A 25,679-nucleotide genomic window follows, 5' to 3' on the forward strand; every position below is an offset into this window, starting at 1 on the left:
AGTACACATAAACCAGATAATTATAAACAGCTAGCTCTTGTTAGGAATGGATTTATGTTGCTGCCACAATGCCTAAAGATTACAACACGTTCTCTGTCTGGTATATTATGTAATATAACTACTATTTTTTTTTTAATAACCTCGGAAGAATAGAGTAAATTTAGAAGGCATAAATTTGAAAACAAGAAATAAAATGTAAATAATAATTAGCACTTTCTTATACTTTTAGATATTCCAACCACTGTACAAATATTGAAGTTCTATTCCTCAAACACTGTTTTGAGGGGAGGAAGAGGATGGAGAGAAGGGGGTGAAAAGTTTGATCCAAAGGCCAGGAAGTCAACAGAAAGCTTACCAGTGACCTCAGCTTCAGTATCTTCCTGGTTCAGACTCCTAAAAGATTATTATTCTGCTTCTTAACACTGAGGAAATGTTAGAACTATTTTTCTCCCAACCCTAAAAAACAACAGAAAAAACCCCCCCCCCCCCAATAAAACCTCAAGACCCTCCACTATCTAAGCTACATAGAAGTCAACGTCTGGGTTTCTTAGTAAGAAGAAAATGACAGCAAGATCTTGCTGTCACCTTGCTGATGAAAAGAAAAAGGAGGATTTCAGCTGAAAGTTTAACAAGTTGAGAATTTTTTATGCTGTGGTTTTGGCAATCAGTTTAAGTCAGCATAAGTCAGCACTGAAATGCCTGTCTAACCACTCAACCCACCAACACCTTCCTCCTTGACCTGGCATTTCAGTGTTAACAGGGATCAGGGAACCAATCTGGATGAAAAAAAGTCCATTACAATATGTTAAATTTTATCCCAGATTCATTCTCTGATCCCATTTGCTATGAGGATGCACATAGTCTTGAGCCAGCATGAAAAAAGAGCATAGCACAGTGACAAAATTAACCTGCTGAAGGAAACCATAACATTGCTGCTTTCAGCAGCATGCTAGCTCCCTCTGATCATGAAACTATGGCATTAATGGGTGCTAGAGAACAAAACAAATATAAAGCTTTTTTTAAGTTTGTAAGTACTTTGAACATTAAAAGCACCAACATTAAGTATTAATTTAGTATTGATTTCGTATTTTTTAAAACATTCAGTGAGCATGTATCTGAAAATAAGATATGATGAAATAAAAAGTCAGCTTCATTCCACTGCTTTGTTGCATGAAGACAATTTTGTTTACTTTATTTTGTTTTCCCACACACATGTTGTTCACCTTTGAGTACCCTTTTCCTGCGTTTGAAAGTGCTCCTAAAAGCATGTGCCAAGGTATACACAGATCATGTCTGTTAGGTAATGAAGAGAATATACCTACCTGGCTCAATAGCAGCAGATATGAAAGACTGGGCTTCCCTTACTCTCTTCATCACTTCTTCCAGTTCCTTGGCAGCAGCTTGCGGTGTCATTTCAGGAGGCTTCACTATTGCATTATTGGAGTGATTTATTCTAAATTAAGGAAAAATAAAACCTTTAACTCCCAAACACTTGAAAAGGGAAAATGAAAAACAAATAAGAAAACACCTCAACTTCCACGCATGACTAAAAGCTTCAAAGTTCAACAAAACTACAGATTTTTCCTAACACTCATCTGTTCTAAGTATCTGAAATGTGTCTTATTGCTTTCAAATCTTACCACTTTTAAATAAATGTGGCACAATATTTCTGTGTTAAAAATATTTTCTAGTAGAAGTCTAGAAATCTGTTTCTCTATTTCAGATCAAATCTCTACATTAAGGCCTACTAATTACATACACATCATATATAAAGCTTAATTAGAACCAAGGACTTTGCAGATTCTCACTGTAATGGCTTTCACTACCTCAAGAATAGATGCAGAAATATTTTACTCAATGCCATCCATATTCTTCTTGGAGAAAGTTATGCCCAACCTTGAAATTGGAGATCGTTAAAGTGTTCCAGTTTACTAACAATAAGTCCTTATACTGAAAAAATATTCATCACAGCAGTTTCCTGCACATCAGAGTCATAAATGTATAAGGATACTAAGAAATCTCTCATTCAATATTCATATGGATAATTAATTTCTTACTTCAGTGGCCTGTCTCCAAACATAACTCCATTAAAGGCAAGAGCTCGAGGTACAGAATTTTGGTCCGCAAATTCCACAAAAGCAAATCGTGTTGGTTGTGTCTCATCACCTGCCATTCGCACAAATTTGACTTCTCCAACTTGCTTAAAGAATTCAAGCAGCTGATCTGCTGTTGTAGTCTAGAAAGAATCGAAGAGCTCAGCTGAAGTAAAATATGTAATGAAAACCACTTATCCAACATATCAGGTAATTGAAGAGCTACAGATTTTGGAAAGACATCTCACCATTATTACACAGGCAACATGAATTTGGTAATGTTACACTTTAAGAGAGAAAGGTATTTTTTCTTCCATTAATCTAAAGAATATACTACAATTTAAAATAGTGCAACCACAAGCCCTGAAGTCCTACATCTAGGTTAAAAAAAACCACTTGCACAGGATTTTACACTTTTCAAGCAACTCATTTGAAATAACTGATGAGGAATTTCCTTATACACCTATGTCCAAGCTATTGATTGTGAATTTTGATCGATTAAAAAAAAAATCCAAATAGTATTACAAGACTTTGCTTTTATCTGGTTTTCTACTAGCTTCCAGCTTGTTTTATTTTATTGCGATCAATAGTACTTTTACACTCTAGTAGCTACTTTGGCAGTCAAAAAACCTCAAATCAAATACTTTTATTGCCATCAGTCAAAACCAAACTGTTTTTCAATTAATTCAATCAGTTGCTGAAAAAACAAATTTCTGACAGACCTAACTTTCCTGTCAGAGAAACTCAAAGGTGTTTATGCTAATTTTGCAACTTCCATTAAGACAAATCATTCCTTCTTATTGTACTTAAGCAATTGCACAGCGTTGTGGGGGACAGCTACCATGATCTCATGACTTCTGAGGCATTGTTCAGCTAACACAACCCAGCTGGCCATTTGATCAACACACACAATCATAAGTATGTTTCTTGAATTCAGCTACAGTATGATTTCTCTGGTATCCTGCTAGAATGAATTCCACGGTCTGGTCTGATCTGATTGGCAAAGGAGCATTCAGAATTTTGAAATATCACTAGTAACCAAAAAGAGTATTTGTTTTGTTTGTTTAAATTCCTATTGGCATAATGAAAACTCTTAACATGTAAGATTATAATTCATAAATTATAATTCTGCATCTTCCATTAGTATTGCCAACAACAAAAAAGAAAAGCAACCTGTGAATTCAAGTTTCCAACGTAGACTGTTCTTCTAATTTCATCAATTTTGGATGGGTCCACATTCCCCATAATTGGTGGCTGTGGTATTTCTCCCAGTCCTGTAATGTTAGGGTCCAATGCTGCTGCTGGTATAGCCCCCAAAGTGCCAAGTGAAACACCGAGCTGGAAAACACAAAAACAGAATATGCTTTGCAACCAAGCACTGGTGGGAGATATTTCACTTGTTAGTACTTGCCTTCCTTGTGCATTTCTATAAAAATAAATCTAATGAATATAGGCAAGACTTAAAACTGTAAGGTCCCAGCTGAGTACCGTATTGGGTTTATGTGGCAAAGTTTTGGTAGCAGAGGAGGGGGCTACAGGGGTGGCTTCTGCGAGAAGCTGCCAGAAGCTGTCCCCATGTCCGATAGAGCCAGTTCCAGCTGGCTCCAAGCTTCCACCACTGGCCAAGGCCGAGCCAATCAGCGACAGTGGTTGTGCCTCTGGGATAACATATTTAAGAATAGGGAAAAAACTGCTGCGCAACAGCAGCCGGGAGAGAGGAGTGAGAATATGTGAGAGAAACAACTCTGCAGACACCAAGGTCAGTGAAGAAGGAGGGGGAGGAGGTGGCTCCAGGCGCCAGAGCAGAGATTCCCCTGCAGCCTGTGGTGAAGACCATGGTGAGGCAGGCTGTCCCCCTGCAGCCCATGGAGGCCCACGTTGGAGCAGATATCCACCTGCAGCCCGTGGAGGACCCCACGCCGGAGCAGGGAGATGTGCCCCTGAAGGAGGCTGTGACCCTGTGGGAAGCCCGCACTGGAGCAGGCTCCTGGCAGGACCTGTAGCCCCATGATGAGAAGAGCCCACGCTGGAGCAGGTTTGCTAGCAGGACCTGTGACCCCACAGGGAACCCACGCTGGTACGGTCTGTTCCTGAAGGACTGCACCCCATGGAAAGGACCCACACTGGAGCAGTTTGTGAAGAAACGCAACCCGTGGGGAAGGACCCACATTGGAGAAGTTTGTGGAGGACTCTCCCATGGGACGGACCCCGTGCTGGAGTAGGGGAAGAGTGTGAGGAGGAAGGAGTGGCAGAGACAACGTGTGATGCACTGACCACAACCCCCATTCCCCATCCCCCTTGCGCTGCTCGGGGGGAGGAGGTAGAGAAAAATCGGGAGTGAAATTGAGCCGGGAAGAAGGGAGGGGTGAGGGGAAGATGTTTTTAGATTTGTTTTTTTCTCATTATCCTACTCCATTGTTAATTGGCAATAAATTAAATTAATTTCCCTGAGTTGAGTCTGTTTTGCCCGTGATGGTAACTGGTGAGTTATCACCCTATCCTTATCTCAACCCACAAGCCTTTCATCATATTTTTCTCTCCCCTGTCCAGCTGAGGAGTGGGGAGTGATAGAGCAGCTTGGTGGGCACCTAGCAGCCAGCCAATGTCAACCCACCACAAGTACTTTTTTTTTTTAAAGAATAAAAACCGACCCATAAATAACTTTTTACAGTTAAGATTTTCTGTGTGCTATCAGATACCATCTTATCAAAGATCTCTGGCCAGGGATGCAGTATATCAATAAGAAAACATGCAGGCTTGAATTTCTAATACCTACGGTCAATCCAATTGAGTAAGACGCCTTCAAACACTGCTAATACTCTTATTTTTTTGCCACAACAAGTATTATAAGTGGATGAGGAATTGCTGAGGCCTTGCCCAGCAAGGGAAGAAGGGAACAAATTGGCCCTGGGCACTGCAAATTCCATAACAGACATCAGTCCATCAAAGGGACAGATAAGGTACCTTTTGGACAAACATATCACATAAGGCAAGATTAATTACAGTTGAAACGTGAAGGATATTAAGTCTAAGATCTTACCCTACAAACACAGTCACCTCCTAGAGAATGAGGACAATACAACTCTCATTTTTAGAGCTGGGAATTGAAATCTCTCCTAGGGAATGTTATAAAAAAAGTCATTTAAAAATCACTACTAAATTGTTCTGCTGAGTTCCTGGTTTGAATTTTATTTTCTCCACCGAAAAAAGCAACTGCCTTTCCAGCAAACAAAGTTTCTAACAAGTGTTAGAAATTTTCAACAAGCCACCAGTAAATTTTTTTTATGTAACAAGAGAAAACTACTCTGTCTTTACTTGAAATCAGCCTTTTATTATTGAACAGAGGGTTATACAGCTTGACTTCCTCTTTGATATTCTAAAATTCACTGATAATTTATTAAAGATGTATATAAAAACAAAGTTAATTTACCTTAGAAGGTTAGTTTAGAAACAAATATCTCTAAAACATCGCTATTACACCAGTTCTGTTTAATATCTTTATCAATGATCTAGATGAGGGGATTGAGTGCACCCTCAGGAAGTTTGCAGATGACACCAAGTTGGGCAGGAGTGTTGATCTGCTTGAGGGTAGAAAGGCTCTACAGAGGGATCTGGACAGGCTGGATCGATGGGCCGGGGCCAATTATATCAGGTTCAACAAGGCTAAGTGGCGGGTCCTGCACTTGGGTCACAACCACCCCATGCAATGCTACAGGCTTGGGGAGGAGTGGCTGGAGAGCTGCCTGGCGGAAAAGGACCTGGGGGTGTTGGTCGACAGCTGGCTGAATATGAGCTGGCAGTGTGCCCAGGTGGCCAAGAAGGCCAATAGCATCCTGGCTTGCATCAGGAATAGTGTGGCCAGCAGGACTAGGGAAGCGATCGTCCCCCTGTACTCAGCACTGGTGAGGCTGCACTTCGAGTACTGTGTTTAGTTTTGGGCCCCTCACTACAAGAAGGGCATCGAGGTGCTGGAGCATGTCCAAAGAAGGGCAACAAAGTTAGTGAAGGATCTAAAGAACAAGTCCTATGAGGAGCGGCTGGGGTTGTTTAGCCTGGAGAAGAGGCGGCTGAGGGGAGACCTTATTGCTCTCTACAACTACCTGGAAGGAGGTTGTAGGGAGGTGGGTGTCAGTCTCTTCTCCCATGTAACAAGTGATAGGACAAGAGGAAATGGCCTCAAGTTGTGCCAGGGGAGGTTCAGACTGGATATTAGGAAAAATTTCTTCACTGAAAGGGTAATCAGGCACTGGAACAGGCTGCCCAGGGAAGTGGTTGAGTCCCCATCCCTGGAGGTATTTAAAAGACGGGTAGACGTGGTGCTTATAGTCACATGGTTTAGTGGTGGACTTGGCAGTGTTAAGTTTACGGTTCGACTCGATGATCTTAAAGGTCTTTTCCAACCTAAATGATTCTATGATTATTTATGCTTCATTAGTGGCAATTATGCAGTGGAACCATGAGTAAGCACATTTTGTTTTATGAAATGCCTAAACTATTACTTCACATAACAATGAGGGCAGTATCACCCATTTTAAGACAAAAAAAAGCCAACATTCTTGTGAACTAAAAATTATTTTCAAAGTCATGCAATGTCTCTTATACAGTGACAGTTATGAACCATAAACAGAATTAGCCTAAACCTCTAACTGGTGACTTTCGTCCCACTGTTTCATTATATAAATTGTATACTCTAAAACAGCTGTTGGAGCACAAGCTTCAAAAAGGATGCTGACCTTTGTGCAGATGTTTGAAATAGTGCAGAAGAAATCAAACTTGGTTAAAGCAATTTTTTTATGGAATGAAGGAAAGAAGTAAGACACCAAATACATTCATTTCTTTTAGGATGCTGATCAGTGTCAGCTAAGAATATGAGTGGGAATAATGTTTCTGGTAATGGAAACAGATGAGGAATCATTTAAGGACAGATAGGTTTGGGAATCTGCAGAACACCCTTAACACAAGCCAAAAATCCAGGATGGTACCAGTAACAACATAAATACACACACTGCTGCAATATGTTTGGAAGACTGAGGACTTTCACCTTCAAATAACATGGGGTTAGTGACATTAAGCCCAATTTTTTTGAAGTAGGATTTACTATTTCCAGAATCCTCCCTGAATAGGGCACAACAGCCTGCTGGTATCAAGAAAGGCTTACAGAGGCAAAAGGGAACTGAGCAGAAGCAGCAGCAGCTAGCTAGCTCCTATGCTTTTTGCAGTGAAAAGATTGTTAGGCTAACAGTCAAAAACCCTGTCATAGAGATATCAAGTAAAAGCACCCTAATGAAGCATTTTAATATTCTGAAGAACCGTGTCAATTTAACTATTATGTTTTAACAAATTTTTAGGAGGTGGATAGCATTGCCATTGGATCAAATTAATTGGTCTAGGGAAGGGACAACAATTAAAATGGGCACAACCAAAACCAGTATTTACCTACTATTTTGCAAAATAAGAATCTGAAAGAAACACCCAGGAAAGGTAGTGCATGGACATCTTGTGATCTACCCTCAAAAGAGGCACCACAGCTAAATCCTCACTGATTTAGCATATAAGAGGACAACATCCACAGATCAAATAGTTCTTGTTCTCTGAACACAGAAAGGCTACCGAGTATAGAGGAAAACCAGAAATCAAACAGGGACTGAATTTTACTTACTGTAGTCAAAGGGGTTGGTGTAGGTATAGGAAGCAACCCTGCACCAGGCATCAGGCTTGTCATAGTAGGAGCAGGCGCCAATAGAGAAAGGGCTTTGGCTTCATCTGGGATTTTACCTGAAGAAGCAAATGAAAGCATTACACAGAGTTGGAACACTACACAGATGTTACTCTTTCTATGATTTTACAATTACCCTTGCATTTAAAAAAGTAATAAATAAGAATGAATCTATCTACCAGATCCTTACAAAGAAACAAATATGAACTTAAGTATTTCCTTTTACCCTGCTCTACTAGGAAAAACAAAAGTTAGCAAAACTTCAAAGACTAACAATCTCATTAATGGATTATTATTTTAAAAACTGAATAATGTACACAATTATTTAACACTTTGAGCTATGGGTCACCTGTACTGGAAACTTAATGTTCATGAACCAAACGATATCAAGCATGGACGCTTTCCCAGGGCGGTGTTTTCACGGTGATCGAAAGTTGTTTTACACATGACAACCGTTCGTGTTGGCTGCATCACTAATAGCACACAGAACATCAGATACAGAAAAGAAGAACATTTTTTAAAGTTTAATCCCCAGAAATGGCAAATAACCAAATCAGAAAAAAAAACAAACAAACAAACAAAAAAAAAAAAACCCACAAAGTATGTGCTAACTGAAATTAGTGCGCTTTTTCCCCCTCTGGTGTTACCTACTTTTGATGTAAAAATAAATAAAAATAAAATAAAAACTACTGTGACTCCACACAAGACATACTACAAGTGAAGTTGGGAGTGGAGGAGGGGAGGGCAGAAAAATTCAGATTTGTACTGTCTTACATTCTAGGTCACCTCAGTTTATCTGAAACTCTGATAAATTAGCTTTAAATTTACTGAGATCAAACAAAATCATAATTGATCTGCTAAGCAAGCTATATTTTCCTAAAATATGTATTTCCTACTATTTCAACCACATTATATTCCCCATCATGCTAAAAGTTTAAGTAATATCTAATCTGAACTAAACACAGGTTTTATTCAAAGTTAGTCACAATTAGACTGCTAAATGAACCCCAAAAAAATCTTCAAAAATCAAAAGATGTAATAGTTAATTACAAATACAATTAAATGTATGTATTAAATTTGAAATACAAAGGGATTTAAACTGGTACAAACATTAAACACTGAACTGAAAAACTACAGAAAGGAAGTCCTAATTATACTAGTTATCTATGATCTATTCAAAATTACTGGCGTAACTGTATATATGCTATCCAACTGAGCCCTTTGGTATTACCCCATACATTTTAATAAAGTAAATGCTTTTATTTAAACATTGTTTTAAAAGTCAAGGTATATACAAATACTGTGCCAGTGGCTTTTACTGCTTTGGATCAAACTGTACATGTTTTAACTATAAAACCCCTAACTTCAGGATTTTAAAATTAATATATAAATATTGTTATCAAAAAACAAAATATGAGATAAGTTTCAAAACACTGTGCAATTTTAGCTATACGAGTTCCAATAAACCCCACAGGAATCATGCTACTTTAAAAAAATAAAAAGAAGACAAAAGTGTTGCAAACCTGTTATACAGATCTGCAGCAAGGACTGGGTTACAGTTGGATATGACCAAAGGTCAAAACAAATATAAATGAAAATTAATTTATATATAGCATGAGTGGAATAGAAAAGATAAAATAATAGTATTCTTTTTTTCTCATGCTTCCTATTTAGATTTATTTTATTTATGTTAAGTTTTGAGGCACCTTGCTCCTTAACATGTAACAAACCACTTGATTTTGCTATCTAAAGGAGAAAAATAGGAAATTAGAACTTAAGAATTAACTGTGCAATTATGTCTTCCAGGGCTTTTTTAAAAACATGCATGAATCTGAGTCATCATCACAATGTTCAGCACTCTTTACAGGTCTCATTTTGAAGTCAGGCATGTAATGAGAGGCGTACCTGATTTGCCTGACTGCTCATGAGAATCAGGTACTTTGCTGCACATCCTGCCTATTGTGAAGCTAACTAACAGGCTTCCAAATATACAGTTCCAGCAACTGTGTGCAAATTAGGCATACAATTATATACCAGTTCTTCTGAAAATCAAAATACTTAAGTGTTTTCAAATGATCGATGAACCAGACCTTATCCTGAACAGCCAGCATCTTACAATTAACTGGATACTCATACAGGTTTCTACAGGATCAACAGACATGGGTCAAGTAAATCCAATGGCAGAAATGGCTCCTAAAGTGGTGCATCTGCATTCTAATTTAGATCCTTGGTCAGTAATGTACATAAGCATATGCCTAATTTAAGTATGCACTTACATACAGCCAATTCAATATACACACAACCAGATAAACTTAAGAGATGCTTAAGGCATTTAGCCCTTTTAAATAGGAACCGAGTTATGCACATAACTAAAAAGACAGGGAGTCAAGTTCAGAAAGGTATTTAAATACAATTCTAAACTTTAGGCATATGGGTCATCTTACTGAAATAATTGGAATTATTCATTTGCTCAAATGTTGCTTAAGGAATCCACTGAACACTTTCAGTTAAGTAAACTATTATAGCAGTTCAAAAAATTAATAACATGCATATCTAAATTATAAAGTTAGCAGCATTATTTCCAGAATACTTTGGTCCCTCAACAACATCATGTTTTATTTTAAATACAAAAATCTAGTTGGTCAGTTCCATGCCACAAACAAAGATCTGTTCATTTATTTTATTCAAGAATGAGGAATCTGTATCTCTACAGACAGAATCCTGAAAATTTGCCTGTATTTTCAGAGATACTGTCTTTTCAAAAGATCCCCCTCTAGTTTTTAAGATCAGGTCAAACTTTTTAACAATTCTATAGAAAATAAACTGTTGTGGGTGGGGAAAAAAACCAAACCTGAAATATCTTGCAAATTTACTTCCCTGTTCTTTAGAAAGTTTTGAAAAACAAATGAATATGTGAGGCCAAATAACCTCATGAGTTACAGCTTTAAGTTTTGGAATGTTATCCCCATTAATTTATTTAGAAAATGAATACAAGCCCACAAAGATACAACAAAACATATGGGTAATGACATAACAAATTAGGACACCTTAACAATAACTGTTTAGGTTTTTAAACTCATAGTATTTAAAAGCTGAATTGAAATGAAGTAAAGATATTTATTTTCTAATAAGGGAAACAGAAAAAATAAATATGCCACATTTATACCACATCCTTAGAAATATTTCTTCGAAGCTTATGAGTGTTTAGTAAATTACAGATTCTATGATCATTTTATTTATTTATTCTTCGCTTTGCAAAGGAATCTGGAATCAAATATAGATTAGCTCTGCATTGCCTAGAGATACCTTATGCTTCTTCAGAAACGTACAGTTGTCCTAAATATCAGTTATGATTGTTACTTTTTTGTATCATCAAAGTGCTTAAGAGCCCTAGCCAACCTAGTCCATACCAGAATCCATTTTGCTAAATGCTGAACAGAAGTATCTGTGTTAAGCAGGTACTAATCACAGTATTTTTATCCCCCTCCATGTGCTCAGAAGAAATTAACTTCCTACTCTTTGTACTGAAACTACATGGTTAATCCTCCCCTCCCCCCAAAACTGCTTCAGCAATAAGTACAAACGTTTGTTTTAAAAATACTTTCTGTTCACATCTACTCGAAACATAATTAAAGGAATTGTTATTTTCCTACTATTTTAAATCAATGGAAAACACACACTTATAAATAAAATAATTTCTGTGTGATCCAATTCATGATTCTTATTGGATTTAGCAGCAGAGATTAAAGAGATTACAACTACTCGTAATTACCTCAACTGGCACAGCTAAATCCAACAGAGATCACAAAGCAAAGCTCTTCTCAGCTGCAGTTCACAGCCTGGTGCATTACCAGTGAAACCAATTGGTCCCAATGCAGCTGGCTGGGAAGAGCAATGCCTGAGCACTAGACACACCACCTGGTCCAGCACTTCTGTTTCAGGGCTTCCATTTCACAAGAAAGAAGAACAAACATCATTTAGGGATGAGAACCTTCTCAATCCAGCATGAGCTGCCAGGGCTTCTGAGATTGTGAGATTACACTTTTTTTCTTTTTTTTTTTTTTTTAAACTCTTCTTGAAATAATCACCACTGGAGCATGTAAAAGTGCAATACACACATACACACACACAGAACTTTTCAATCTTCCCACAAATAACAGTGTTAAAAGACAATGTGCCTCACATAACACATTCCAACCAAAACCTCAGGCTGCATTTGTACTTGAGAGGTAAACAGTTTTTTCCAAAAATTACAAAAACAAAAGGATGAAATCTTACTGCCACTGACCTCACTGGAGCAAGGTTTCATCAGAAGCAAACAAATATTTCATGACATTCAATATTCATGAAAGTTCAATATCAGAAATTAATTATTTTAAACTCTTCCTATTAGACATAAATAGAAAGCCTTCTTTTAAACAGACCATGCAACCTAAAATAAAACTACTCTGCTGAGAAGAGGAAAAATAGCAGAGAAAGATCATGATTTTACTTTGTAAAGTTAATTTCTCCAGAAAGTAAGAGTTTCAACTGTCCTCTTCCAAGATAAGCTCATGAAGCATAACATATGAAAGAATGCATCTTAAAACTGATATATTTTTCACTATTCCAGCCTGACACAACGTGCTCATCTGTTGAATTTAGATGCTTAAATGTATTCCAAACCAAATTTATCCATAATTCACAGCATAAAACTTAGTTAATCATATTCTAAATTCTGTGTATACCATCCACAAGCAACTTCAGGTCAACTTCAAAATGAAATACTGTGAACCCTTTACAAAACATCATTTTTTCAGAACTGAATTACCAGTTCACAAGTACAAGGGAAAGAGATTTAACAGAACAAAACAAAAAAAGGGAAAAATAAAATAAAAGAAACAAAGGAAAGAAAGCAAAATAAAATAAAAACAGAGACAGGGCGTCCATCTTCAGCAGGCCAGACTTCGATCTCATTTCCCCCATGAAGGTTTCACTTGGCGGCAGGTTTAGTGGCATGGCAAACAATGCCTAACTCAGGCAAGTGTAACAGGTCTGCCTTGGCCAGTCTAGTCATCTAATAATGCACAAATATCACACAGAGAAAACATACAAAACCAAATTAATAGTCAAAATCCATCTACTAGACAATGTGGACATAAAATTTAGAATGATTAGGGTGGCATCTTTGTTTATCTTTCAACCTTTGCATTCTCAAAGTATAATGTTTAAAGAAAAACCTACTGATACACACAAAAGAAAGTCATATTTTGACAACTCGATGTTATTTCATTTACAATTACATTTTTGTTAAATTGTTTATTAAATGTCACAAAATTAACATTATTTTCATTGCGTAGTAATTCCCTCCTCATACTCCCTTGATTTACCACTGTTTAAATACACTCCAAATTTCAGATTTTATTTTGGTTTTTAAAACCAAGTTTTCAGGGTTCCATTTTACCTCTCCTCTATGTTCAATTCGGCGCATGAAATGTTTTACTACGGGCACTGTTGGCCATGGATATAATTTAACCTTCCAGTAGAATACAGCAATTGCTACTTTTAAAGCCTGTGATATACTCCACTGACTCCATTAACAATGGTACATAGTGAATCAAAAATGTTGCACTGTGGTCTCCAAAGCTATGCTTATTCCACAGAATAAATTCCTCAGAAAGTTAAACCTATATGAATTCACATCTTTACAAATTAAAATTAGTGATTCTGTTAGAAAGTTACAGAGAAACAGCATTCTGACTTAAAAAAAAATTTGACCTCACAACCCAATCACTTGTTCACCTAATTATGCATAAATCTCTGTGGGGTCCAGAATGATCTGGAACAGTGACAATTTTTCTGTAATACATTTTCTCAGAAATGCCTAATAAGTCAGCTACAAACAGGGTTGGAACAAGATTTCTCAGAATTTTGATTTTATTCTCCTTCCACTCATTGTCTACCATCAAGAGACACAGGAAAATGTAGCTTTACCTGCCTGTTGCCATATCACGTCAGGCAGTGATCTCATCACAAGAAAAACACCAGGAAGTGTTGTTCATTCATTAGGCAGCAATCTTTCCTCTCTGGCAGTACTGAACCAGTGTTAAGGTCTTTTCAATGAAACGTAAAACTAAGATGCTGAAGAATTTGTAGTCAATTATTTAAGGGCAATTTTTTAATAATGACGACTCTGGTCTGATACATTTTGCCCACCCAAAGCCTCTACAAAGCTTCAAGTGGATACTCTTTGTGGTTTAAGAACAAGTTCCAAAAATAAAACCAAAAAGCCCCCAAAACAAAGCATAAAAGCAACTAAAAATCTAGGCTTCACAAAGACTTGTTAATATGCCCATATTAACAAGGCTACGAGACTAGACAGTGTATTGTAGGTCATTTCAGAGTCTATGAAATTTTGGAGACTTGTCAGAGTTTGCTAGGAACACCCCAGACCATTATTACAGCAGCACTAATCTCATACTATCCAGATCACGATGTGGCCAACATGCCAAAAAATGGTACTCTGGAACCACTGTTAACAAACTCCAAGAAGTCAACAGTATTTTTTGAACCAAAACCTGACTCTTGCAGTTAGAAAAGTCCTGTTAATAGGAGATATTTCTGGACTTGCTGCAACTTATGGCTCAATCATTCTAAATATCGTTGTTCATGGCAAAACAGCTACCACGTTCAAAGTGAAGTTAGCTTCACTCCAACAACTGGAATGCTTTCACTCCAAAAAGGCAAAAAGTCCAGATCCAAATAGGCAGATGCTCAATTCCCACAATGATCCCTATGAAGTCAATGGGGCTCTGCCTAACTCCAGCGATCTGCCTACAGTAAAGCCATGCTTCATAGAACTGCATTCAGATCTGGGATAGTATACTAATAATAAAACTACCTTGTATTCAACACATCTGTAAAAGCATGACCTCAAAGCTAGTTAAAGGAACACTTGTAAATTTAATAAAATAAAATGCTTGGTGAATACTAAGAGTTATAAAAATATTTTACACTAGAAGTATTCTGTACAGCTGATTGCATTTTTAAAGAGATATCTAAAATCAAAAAGGAGTACCAGTATGCATAAGAAAGCCTTTTTATTGAACACAAATTAATATTTTCCACAGGAACAAGAAAGGAAAACTGATTTTTTTTTTTATTAAACTAGCAGGTAATTTATATTCAAACAGTAATTATCACCACAAATGCAAAATATTTTAGATTAGATGAATCTAAAATGGTCAAATGCATATATCACGTGTCTACAAGACAAAATTGGCATTCAGTCTAAAAAAAAAAAAAATGGAAAAATAATTAGTATCTTAAAAAAAAAAAAAAAAACAAACACACAAACAAAAAAACCCCACCACACCAAGGGCGATACATTAAGATCCAAACTGCAATGTTATCAGTGCCAGGATCTGCCTAATCTTTTCAGTGCTCCATTGACTTCAGTGAGAACTTTATGTGGGAATAAACTTGCCAACACAAACCATATTGAAGGGAATTATTTTACCTTCTTTTCCCCAAAAATATGTAATAACTATGGAAAATTGAATTATCCTAATTTAAATCAACTAATTTTTTCTAATGCTGAATTTCAATTAAATTTATATAATTGGGTTTCTTCATTCAATTTTCAATTTTGTTTCAAGACTTTATTTCAAAAAGCAATAAAATAAAATAACAACAGAGCACCATCTCCTTACATAGAAAGCTTAAAACAATTAACAAACAGGACAAAGACCAACATTACAGAAGAATGTCTAAAATACCAACCTTCTGCGCAGGGCACAACTATCAAAGCTCTGTCAATAAAAACCGTGTTAGTTAGATGCTGGGCCACACCAACACTTGATGCTTCACGAAACTTAATATAACATACTTTGGAGGAAAAAGCAAGAGGTGCGTTGCTGCAAGATAAAAGGAAAAAAAAACAATTAGCCATATTAAATGTATGCATGTATTTTCAACTATTATTTCTTAATTTAAAAAAAAAAAGTTTTAGACTTCCTGGAAAAGTTACCCAAAAGACAAGAATATAGAAATTTACTAATTTGCCTACTTACTATGTCACTAAAAAAAGCATAGCATAGCCCCTCCTCCTTTTTAATGGAAACTTACAGAAGCCAAAATCCCAAATTAACAAGGCTGATTTTCTTTACAAATCTTGCTAAACAACATTCACCAGTACATTCCAAATTACTATTATAAGTAGCACATTTACTCAACACATTTGTCGAGGAAATAATTTACAGTTTATCTTTTATCCTTCAAATAATCCTTGTTTAAGAAAGTCAAACAATAAGCCCAATCATTTTTTAGTGGGTCCTTCAGATATTAGCCCATATTAACCGATACTCTTTCTTAGGCCTTCACGAAAGAAGTTTTGTTAATTCATATTGAGATAAAAGCAGTTCACGAGAGTTCTTTCAAATGTTAGGTCTTAGTTCACTAATGTAACAAAAATCCTTTTTATCATCTGCCTTAGTTTGGCATAGTGCAGTACAGAATAACACTGGAGGAGGTAGGAGGAATTCACTATTAGGCTAGAATAAGGAAGAAAATTAAAAATATGCATGTTGGGTAATTTCCTTTTCCATTAGAAAGTACACCAACAGAGACGTTAGAAAGTACACCAACAGAGACGTTAGAAAGTACACCAACAGAGACGTCAGAAAGCACAATACATAAACTTTGTAATCTTGATCAAAACCAAAGTTTGCTTTAAAAAATGTATAAAGAGTATAAACCTTGACTAGGGAATACAAGCAATTTATTTCTTCATATGAAGTAAGTACAGGTAAAGCCTTCAGAGACAGAATACAATAGGATATTGCTGGAACATCAGCAAGTTCCATTTGGAAAAAACATCTGTCTTCTAGCAAAGTAGTAAATAATGGAAAATACACTGCATGAACTGTTTAATCCTGACCCTCTCTCAACTGAAACAGAAACACTTGTCAACTTTCTGGAAGTACCAGAAGCAGTTCAAATTTAGCCCAATCCATCCTGTAGTCCCTCAAATTCCAAGCAGGTACTCCCAAAGTTGTTGTAAGGAATTAATTAGGCTTTAGTATTTAAATACAAACGCAGAAGTTTTAGACACATTATTTCATCATATTAATTGCATAAATGAACCAAGAACTTAGTCTGAGGCAGGCAGATTGGTACGTTTCTGGTTACCAGAAAGGTAACATGTAGGTAAAATATCTAGAGAGCTGGCCAACTTCAGAACAGCAATCAGAAACATTTATGATGGAAAATTCTGTGAAAACAGAGACATTGAGGAAGCAAAAACAAACAGGGAGTGGAAGAAACATAAATATGAAAGTCAACCTTATACAATTTAGAAAAACATTGCAAGATGACTCAATTTCTTCTGTCCATTTAGTTTGTCTGTAGCAGACAATGTTTTCACAGTTTCAAGTTTTCACGTTCAGGAAGGAAATAAATGTATAAAATGGCTTTTGAGCCACCTGTAAAGTCTTGGTTCAGAACACTTTCCATCAGAGCTGACAAAGAGCTATGACTTTCTCAGTACTCAGCAGAAATGTTTGCATATGACTTGTAATCTTATATATTCTGAAGAGCCAGACTTTGCTCACTGCAAAGATTTTTTTTTAATAGCCACAGGTTGGGGTTTGGTTTTTTTTGTTTTGGTTGGGGCGAGTGGAAGGGGGTCTGTGTGCCTGGGTTTGGGGGGGAGGGTGGTTTGGGTTTTTTGTTGTTGTTTGGGGTTTGTTTAAATACACATGCCAGTGTTACAACCCAAATGGCTGAAGCCTCCACTGAAGATTCTGTGGTCCAGACTTCTAACATCTCTTGGCTTTTTCCTTTTTTGTTTTCATTGCTAACTCAAAAACATAATTCTGTTCCAGGCAGTTCCAGGCTCCATAAATAATCCTTATAAATTTCAACATCTATAGAGCCAGCTACGACAAGTGTATTTTTTATAATACCCCCCCCCCCCCCCCCGTATTTCCTGGATTTCAATCACAAAAGCTATCTGGAAAGTATGGTAAAAAATATTAACATCGGAACACTGCTGCAACAAAGCTCTAAAAAGAAGTCTTGGTACAAAGTGTTTTCTGAAGGTTAAGCTAATCATGCAATTCACTGGAGAAGTGATGAAGAGGAGAAATTCTCTTATAAGGAGACCACCTCTGCTGAAAACACATCAATGCTGCATCTACATTGAGGGAGATGATTAATATCCAAAAGATCTAAGATTTTAAAAGGTTTCACAGTGATTGGGTCCTCTCCTTTTACAAAGCAGGCCTCCTAAACTTCCCCAGTAGGCTTTGTAAGAAGTCTTTCTTAAAACAGAAAACTCCTATTCTGTTTTAATTCCTTTTGTTCCATTTTTTCTGCCAACCTTTTCTGAGGCTGAATTGAGGTAGAGTCATAGTCTTCTTCCTAGGGTTACAAAGCACTGATGCAAAAAAGCAAGTCCTACATCTCTGATTTAAGGTTACTATAATCCAGTTTCTTTAGGAAAGCAAGAAAACTCAAAAAGGAAAAAGATCTGAATAGTATTCAGATGTTTCTGCCATTTTTGTTTTCTTTTGTAGGAAGACAGTAACATCCATCTCCCAACAGAACAACCACCAACCAAAAAACATAAGAATGACCTATTCAGAAAGCTACAGTGAAAAAAATCAAATAAAAGGCTACAAAACATCCCTCTAAGGGTCCAAATTTTCTCAGGGTGGTGGTGAAGACAACAACAGAAATGAATAACCTATCAAAATAAGATGTTCTGGAATAATTGTGCAGATCACATTTAAATAAGGCTCTGTGTGTTTTATATCAAAGGCCTTATCTATACTGCAGTCACTACAGGATATAACGACATCTAAGAAACACTCGTCTGTAGTAGCCTCCAAGACCGCTCCAGAACATCCAGAAGCAAACAGTATTATAGCAGAGCTTTCAACACCTAATGCAGACAGTTTGTGCCTCCCTGCTTTCAAACAATTCATTCTGCAAAAATTCAATTGTTGCTCAATAAAGCTTTTCAATATTTAACTGTTCAAAAATCCTCTTACAGCCACATTTGAAGGCTTATCGTTACAAATGTAATTTTGAAGGCTTCTCTGAAACAGACTTCAACTGGGTGACAAACATAATGCAAAAGCATGACTGGGACTAAGAATCTGATTACAGATGTCACTGGTCTCCTAGTGTGCCGAAAAACAATTCTAAGCTGTATGAGTAGTTGGCATACTGGAGTACATACCCAAGGCAAAAGACCTGTCACACAGCTTCAGATTTCAACTGTACTGCAATCTGAAAGTAATCTATAAAGACTGGTCTTGGTCTTGTTCAGAACTGTGAGAAAAAGAAGCCATATTTCATCTTCACACAAAAGTCTATTTAAACAGCCAACAGAAAGGTAACAAATTAATACTTTCTTGGACAACACATTTTGTAAGTTTAAGTGTAAGTAACTTTAGGCTGATTAAAAAAAAAAAAACCACAGCAAAGAGACAAAAGTTTCAGAGAATATTCTACAAAGCAGGGAACACAGCATACCCTCTCATGCTCCTGGCATCACCACGCAAGTGTGGTTTCTCAGAGATCTTTTGCACACACGGGCTTGCAGGATGCCTCCCTCCTACCTCCTTAATGGCCTCTGTGTATTCCCTCGAGAAAACTCGATAAGCACTGAAAGTTTTGCAAATGGCAAACTGAGGAGCACTTGTTAAACAATGACAGCAATTCTCCATTCTCAACATGGAAATTCAGATCTCTAGCCAAATCAGGACAATACACAGATATTCAAAACTTCAGGAGTTTTTCCTCAGACTTTGATGATAAAGTATCACTGAAGCTGACAACAAAGCCCCACTAAAGCCACCCTCTTCTACACAGAACTGGCAAATCCACACCAAGGCCCCGATGTAGTAACAACTCTTAGTACATAAGCTAATTCTCTTACACAGGCTGCGACTGTAATATTATTTTCTGGTCTTGTTGACTGTTTCACCCTATCCAACCATAATTTTCCAAGTCATTTTCAAATATACCTTTAACTTTTCTTTACGATATTTAAGTCTTTAGCTTCAGGAAGAAACCAGATCTCATTTGGTAAAATTGGAAACCTGCAATTCAGTCATCCTATTTTCCTCAAGATGTAAGCAAAAGGGAAAATACCATACATACAAGTAAATTAAAAAACCCAACAACGTAGAAATCCTATTTTCTGAAAGGATTTTACAATCACCCCTTACTTTCATTTCTGAGCAGTTGGTAAAAAAAAAAAAAGTGCAAATTCTCCAAATATCCTTCTCAAGGCTAAAGCTCTGTTTATGGGACAGAGAAGAAGAGGTGACCAAAATGCTTGGCAATAGTAATGAAATGGAATAAAAGGGGTCTTTGAGCACTGAAAGCCACCTACAGCAGTCTTTAAGAGACAAGTCTTACAAGGAAAGGGTTAAAAAAAAATCTCATTAAGTCAAAGTTTCTTGGGCAAGTTTTTGATACCAATTTTAAACCAATACAGCAGAGAGTTGCAGCATGATAAAACATAAACTCAGCTAGTCTCTTTAAGATTTGACAATCAAATACAAATTATTTAAGAGTAAAATGAGTGGATAAAAACAAAACCCACCTCCACATAACTTATACTTGTTTACTGATGTTATTCATCAAATAGGTACTTTCAATTTTTAGATTAAAGTTTCAATGGAAAGCCTTCCAGAGAGCAGAACAGTATATAGTTGTACAATCAAGTGAAATTTAAAATTTTCTTGTAAGAAAATAGGTAAATACAAACAGCCACCAGTAACAAGCATCTCTGACCCACTGAAAGATGATTCATGTTAATGGTTTTTCAATAAAAAGAAATATTGCTTTCAGTGCCAATGAAGCCTCACTGATAAGTAGCTAAAATCAGGATGATGACCATATGGGAACAACTTCTTCCAGTGCCAAGAGTTTCCAATGCCCTCAACGCTGAATCTGAAAGTGGACTACTCACAGTTCACACAGGCCTCTCTGGAAAATAACAATAATAATAAAGTAGCATTTACTGCTATCTGCATAAAGTGTGAAAGCCCCTAATACACAAGATAGACACTTCCTCACGGAGAAGTAGGCTTTCAGGAACATGACAGGTATGAAATCCATCCTTCTTAAAGGGATGCCTGATTAGCAGTGACTGAAGAAACTGAAGGGCTTTGATGAATGAAGATAAAACATGAAGTGACAAACTACCAAAGAGCATAGTGTGATTTAACTCAACATTCATAAAAGTCCTCCCAATCAATTCAGTATACAAAATAAAGGACCCTAAAAGAAACTACTACTTTAAAACCACAGTCTTAAGATATGAATTGCTGGTAAAAGTCACTGGGTTCAGGAAGCTCGCTAAGAATACTGAAGAGTCATCTTAAAGAACCTACATTTTATTTAATACATTAAAAAGCTGAGGTGGTTTCTCTTTCTCCCCCTCCACATTCTGCATGCTTACAAGTGAACTTATCTAACATTAATATGCTTTCTATTTAATGTAATCTGTAAGTAATTATATTCAACAATTGAGACTTCCTGTTAGTTTTCTAAATAAATTCTCTGTTGCACCCTATAAAACCAAGGGACACGTTAATGACAGGAGACTGCAGAAATGCAGAAAATGGACAAAAAGGAACTCTTCTCTCTTATAATACTAGTTTAGACAACCATAGCATAGCCCTATACTTTATTCTATAATCATTAAAGAGCCTATAGGTGCCAGATATATCATCCTCACTCCCCAGTAAGTCATAAACCTTCTCTTTTTTTTTTTTTTTCATTCAAGTCAGCAGTAGGGTGCTGCACAATGAATTATAGTGGAACAGTGTTATCAAAGGAATTTCCTATAAGGTTGAAATGATCACCTGATCAAATTCACCACTTCTACAAACCTCTGATTGCTGACAGAGCAAAATATAAGAGGATTATGAAGAAAAAAAAAAATCCAAAGCTAACATGTAATGCTGCATCTTCCAAGAATGGGGAAAAATATTTCAAAAAGAAATTAAATTATCAAGAGCAATGCTCCAAAATCATCCATGTCCTTGACCAAGTTAATTCACAGATACCAGAATGAGATTTATTTCCTTTTTTTTATTGAAAAGTAGTTTTGTTATTAAAAAATTTGAGTATTTAATACAATCAGATTTTATGGATTATACTTCAGCAGATTAAGGGAAAAAGTAGAAGGCTTCCAAGTCAGTCATGTTTGTCAAAGGTGAAGGATAATTTATATTTTTATTTGGAAAGACCATAATGCTGGATTAGAAAAAGGGGAGTTTATATGCTTTATAAAGTGCGTGTATGCATGTACACATACATACGCCTATATATTGTTTACTGTTGATCATCAACAGAACTAGAAGTTCATATCCATTAGAAATAAACATGCCCAGCAAAGGCAATAGGATTACAAATATTACAGTAAGTCTCTTAACTTGAATGCCCTTTTTTTTTTTTTTTATACAAGATGATGCATACAGAAGAGAACACAGCTTCACTCTGCTCTACAAACTCATGCTTGACTAAGTAAAAATATTTTGTGTGTATGGTGAACATTTGCAATACAGAATTAGAGAGAAAACAGGTTACAATTCCACACAATGATACATGCAACTTTATTTCACCATATCGCTTTATAAAAAAAGTTAGGATAATACTCTTTTAATATTACACTATATATCATTCTTGAAACAAGAACTGTTGGCTTTATTTTTTCAACTATGGGCTTCTGTACAAAGACTAGCAAAAGTCCCAATCTCAGTGAAAACTTTTACTTAACTTAGGTAACACAAATATTCTGGAACGACTGAAAGCTACCACGTCACCTTCCTCTTATTCCTCGGCATGAAATAAATTTAAAAGAGCATATTAATATTTGTTGTTCAGTAGTCAATATCCATGAGACCTGTAATTCACTAATTCAATTTACTGAATTATGTTTTTCAGCTAGGAACCGGACTGAAAAGTGAGTTTCCCACTGTTCCATGAAGGTAACAAAATTCATGCTCTAGAACACATCAGAAGTTTGGATTGCTTACAGAAATGTTTTTAAAGCTAAGACTGGGATGACATTAATTTTTGTCTGATGTTGACTCTAATGTAAAAAGCAAATTTCCTTTTTAATTGAAGTAATAGAAAGAATTTATTTTTAAAAAAATCTAAGCCTTAAATCATTAAATACCTAAAGAAAAAATAGGAGCAGAAAATAATTTTAACAAGTGGCAGACATCTATTGTAGCATCTTTTTGCTTGGAATACCTTTGCTACCTGTGCATTTGTCAATGAAATACTATTTTCTGAACTTATCATAATATTATTAAAATATATTTTCAGAGAGTCAATAGGAAGCATGTTTTTACTGTTTCACAAGAAGGGCATTAGATTAAATACTTCATTTTTTTCCAAGGTAATAATTTGAAAGTCAGGTCAAACATCCAGAACTATTTGGCAAGGAAATGCATATTTCTAAAAGTTATGCATAAAAAATGTAAATACAACCAAGAGTAAAATAAATAATCACAATCCCACATCCTATCTCTGAAAACTAAATTAATCATTTAGAACTGGTGTTTACTGCATTATAACCTTGACATTTCCAAGTCAAACCCTGCTATGGTACAGGATTTTAATATTCTATGTGTATACACAGACTGGCAAAATTTTATACATAGGCACAAACATTATTTGCATACAAATGTCAAGAAAAATATCTATTTTCCTTAAAATCTGCTATATGACTTAGTGAAAAATAAGAGCAACAGCTATAACAAAAAATATATTAAGTCAGGAGAAAACAAGTGTATTAAGTATATTGTGGAACAAGTCCAAAGTAAAAACCTAGAAAACTGTACAAAAATCACCATAAATCTATTAAAGAGTGTTTAAAACTTGGTAAGGCTGTTTTATCTTTACATGAATGGATGCCTATTACATATACTTTATATACATATTAAATCACATTTAATTTTTCTGAATGGCCCTCATTCAAACCTAGCCAAGTATAATCTAGTAACAGATAAAAATGGACAAATACCAACTTTTTTGCTATTTAGTTTTTAAAAAATTGAAACTTTATTCCTCTGTCTTCTTTGTATTAAAAGTATGGATGTGAATGACTCCCCCTGTCCCCTTCTACTATTCTTATTTAATTTTCATAAGGAAAAAGAAAAGATAAATGGTTTGAAAAGGCACGTCTGTCATTCACTTCCTAATACAACAAATGCGTTAAGAAAAAAAAAATTATTTTACTCCCCTGTTCTGTTGGCCACCATCTGTTTGGAAGAAACACTGAGGTTTGCAAAATAACAATATTATCTCCCATCTGAGCAGATCCCTCTCATGCAGCTGACATAATGAGAACAATTTAGAGAAACGTGTAATGTCCGTTATTAACTTTCATTTACTGCAAACGTCTCGGGGACATTTCTGAGCACAGGGCAGGTACTGTTCCTCTGTTAACAGCTATGGTGGCTTCTGTTCGAGCGGCCCTTTCTAGAAGGAGAAGAGAGCCCTTCGAACAAAGAGAGTTGGTTCCGCCAGCACGCATCGCCCGGGCGGGGCGGCCCGGGGCGCTCTCGCCCGACCCCCCTCCACTTGGGATAAGTCCGAGCGAAGAGAAAGGTGGGCCACAGAAATGAGGTTTTCAGGAAAAGGGGGGGAACAAGACCTGCGCCAGGGAAGCGCTTCAGGGCAGCCTGGGAGCACGCTTCTCGCCAGGCTGCGACTCAGTGCCGGCAGCCCCCACCGGGTGGCCGCGGCCCTGGCCGCCACCACGAGAACACAAAACCCGCCGTGTTTCTACAGGCTGCTCCGGAGATGCCGCGGCTGCTCCCCTCCTCCGGACAAGGACCGCCATCTTAGGTCCGGGCGAAGCCCCTTTCCCCTAACGTTCCTGCCCCATACAAAGGGGTGGGACCATGTGACCCCCCTCCCTGTGCGGGAGACTCTGGTGCCCACACTCAATATGGCACATAGGGCCTTCTGCCTCTTCCCTTCCCTCCATCCTCCCGACCCCTCTAGGCCTCTTCCTCATCCCAAGTCTCTATCGCTCCGGAGGCCGGCGCAGGCCCTACTTACTCCGGGGGATAGAGGCGCAACTCCTCGATATCTCCCAGGAAGCCGAAGAGAGTCCGCATCTGCTCACTGGTCACTGTCGAGGACAGGTTCGTGACCTGGATGACAGACGTAGGGCCCAAGGGGAAGCCGAGCGGCACTCCGATCCCTCCGCTGTTCATCATGGCGGAGCCTGCACAACCGCTCCGCTCACGGCGGTGCCACACACAGCCAAGAGAGGCGGGCCTTACGACAGAGAGGAGCGCGCGGCGACTGCCAGAGCGTCCTAGCATGCGGGCGCTCTAGCGGCGAACTCGACTACTCCCTAGAAGTGTTCCTGGGCGGGCAACCGTTCTTCCCGTGCTAGCTGGGGCTCACGGGGGAGCGGGCGCCGTCGCTCCGCGCAGACTCCGAATTTGGCCGCGAGGGCTCCCGTGCAAGAGGGGAGGGGAAAAAAAACTTCTCTTCCCTCCGGTTTCCCAAGGAGCCAGGCGGGCCGCCGTTGCCAGCGCGAGGCCACGTCCCCGTCCCCCCCCCCCCCCTCTCCCGGCCTCCCTTCACGTACACGCTACCCGACCCGGGCTGCTAGGGGACCAAACCGCAGATCCTGCGGGGGAGGGGGGCGCGGGAAGGAGCAGCCCCGGCGCCTGCATAGCGGAGGAAGGGAGCACGACGGCCCAGACACCGCACGCAGTGCCCTGCTGGGGTGACTGAGGCGGTTAGATAGCTCCATCACACGTGGGGAAGGTGCAGCTGTGAACGCGTCTGACTAACCCCCGCACAAACGAGGCCTAAGTACCTTGTTAACGGGTTTC

General features: G+C 37.7%; 1 protein-coding gene across 1 annotated transcript; it reads right to left on the reverse strand.

Annotated features, from left to right (window-relative positions):
• Positions 1-1,281: 1,281 nt before the first annotated feature.
• On the reverse strand, positions 1,282-25,377 carry LOC148055176 (splicing regulatory glutamine/lysine-rich protein 1-like). Its single transcript, XM_087762605.1, has 6 exons — positions 24,889-25,377; positions 15,571-15,704; positions 7,753-7,868; positions 3,267-3,431; positions 2,058-2,236; positions 1,282-1,453 (listed from the first exon to the last, which is right to left on the reverse strand). Exons 1-6 carry the CDS (start codon positions 25,155-25,157, stop codon positions 1,297-1,299), a joined length of 1,020 nt encoding a protein of 339 aa, XP_087618731.1. The 5' UTR covers positions 25,158-25,377; the 3' UTR covers positions 1,282-1,296.
• Positions 25,378-25,679: the final 302 nt, after the last annotated feature.

This window comes from Nipponia nippon, unplaced genomic scaffold (assembly GCF_047370975.1).
Source record: "Nipponia nippon isolate SJK-2023a ecotype South Korea unplaced genomic scaffold, ASM4737097v1 scaffold_26, whole genome shotgun sequence".
In the NCBI taxonomy this organism is placed as follows: domain Eukaryota; kingdom Metazoa; phylum Chordata; class Aves; order Pelecaniformes; family Threskiornithidae; genus Nipponia; species Nipponia nippon.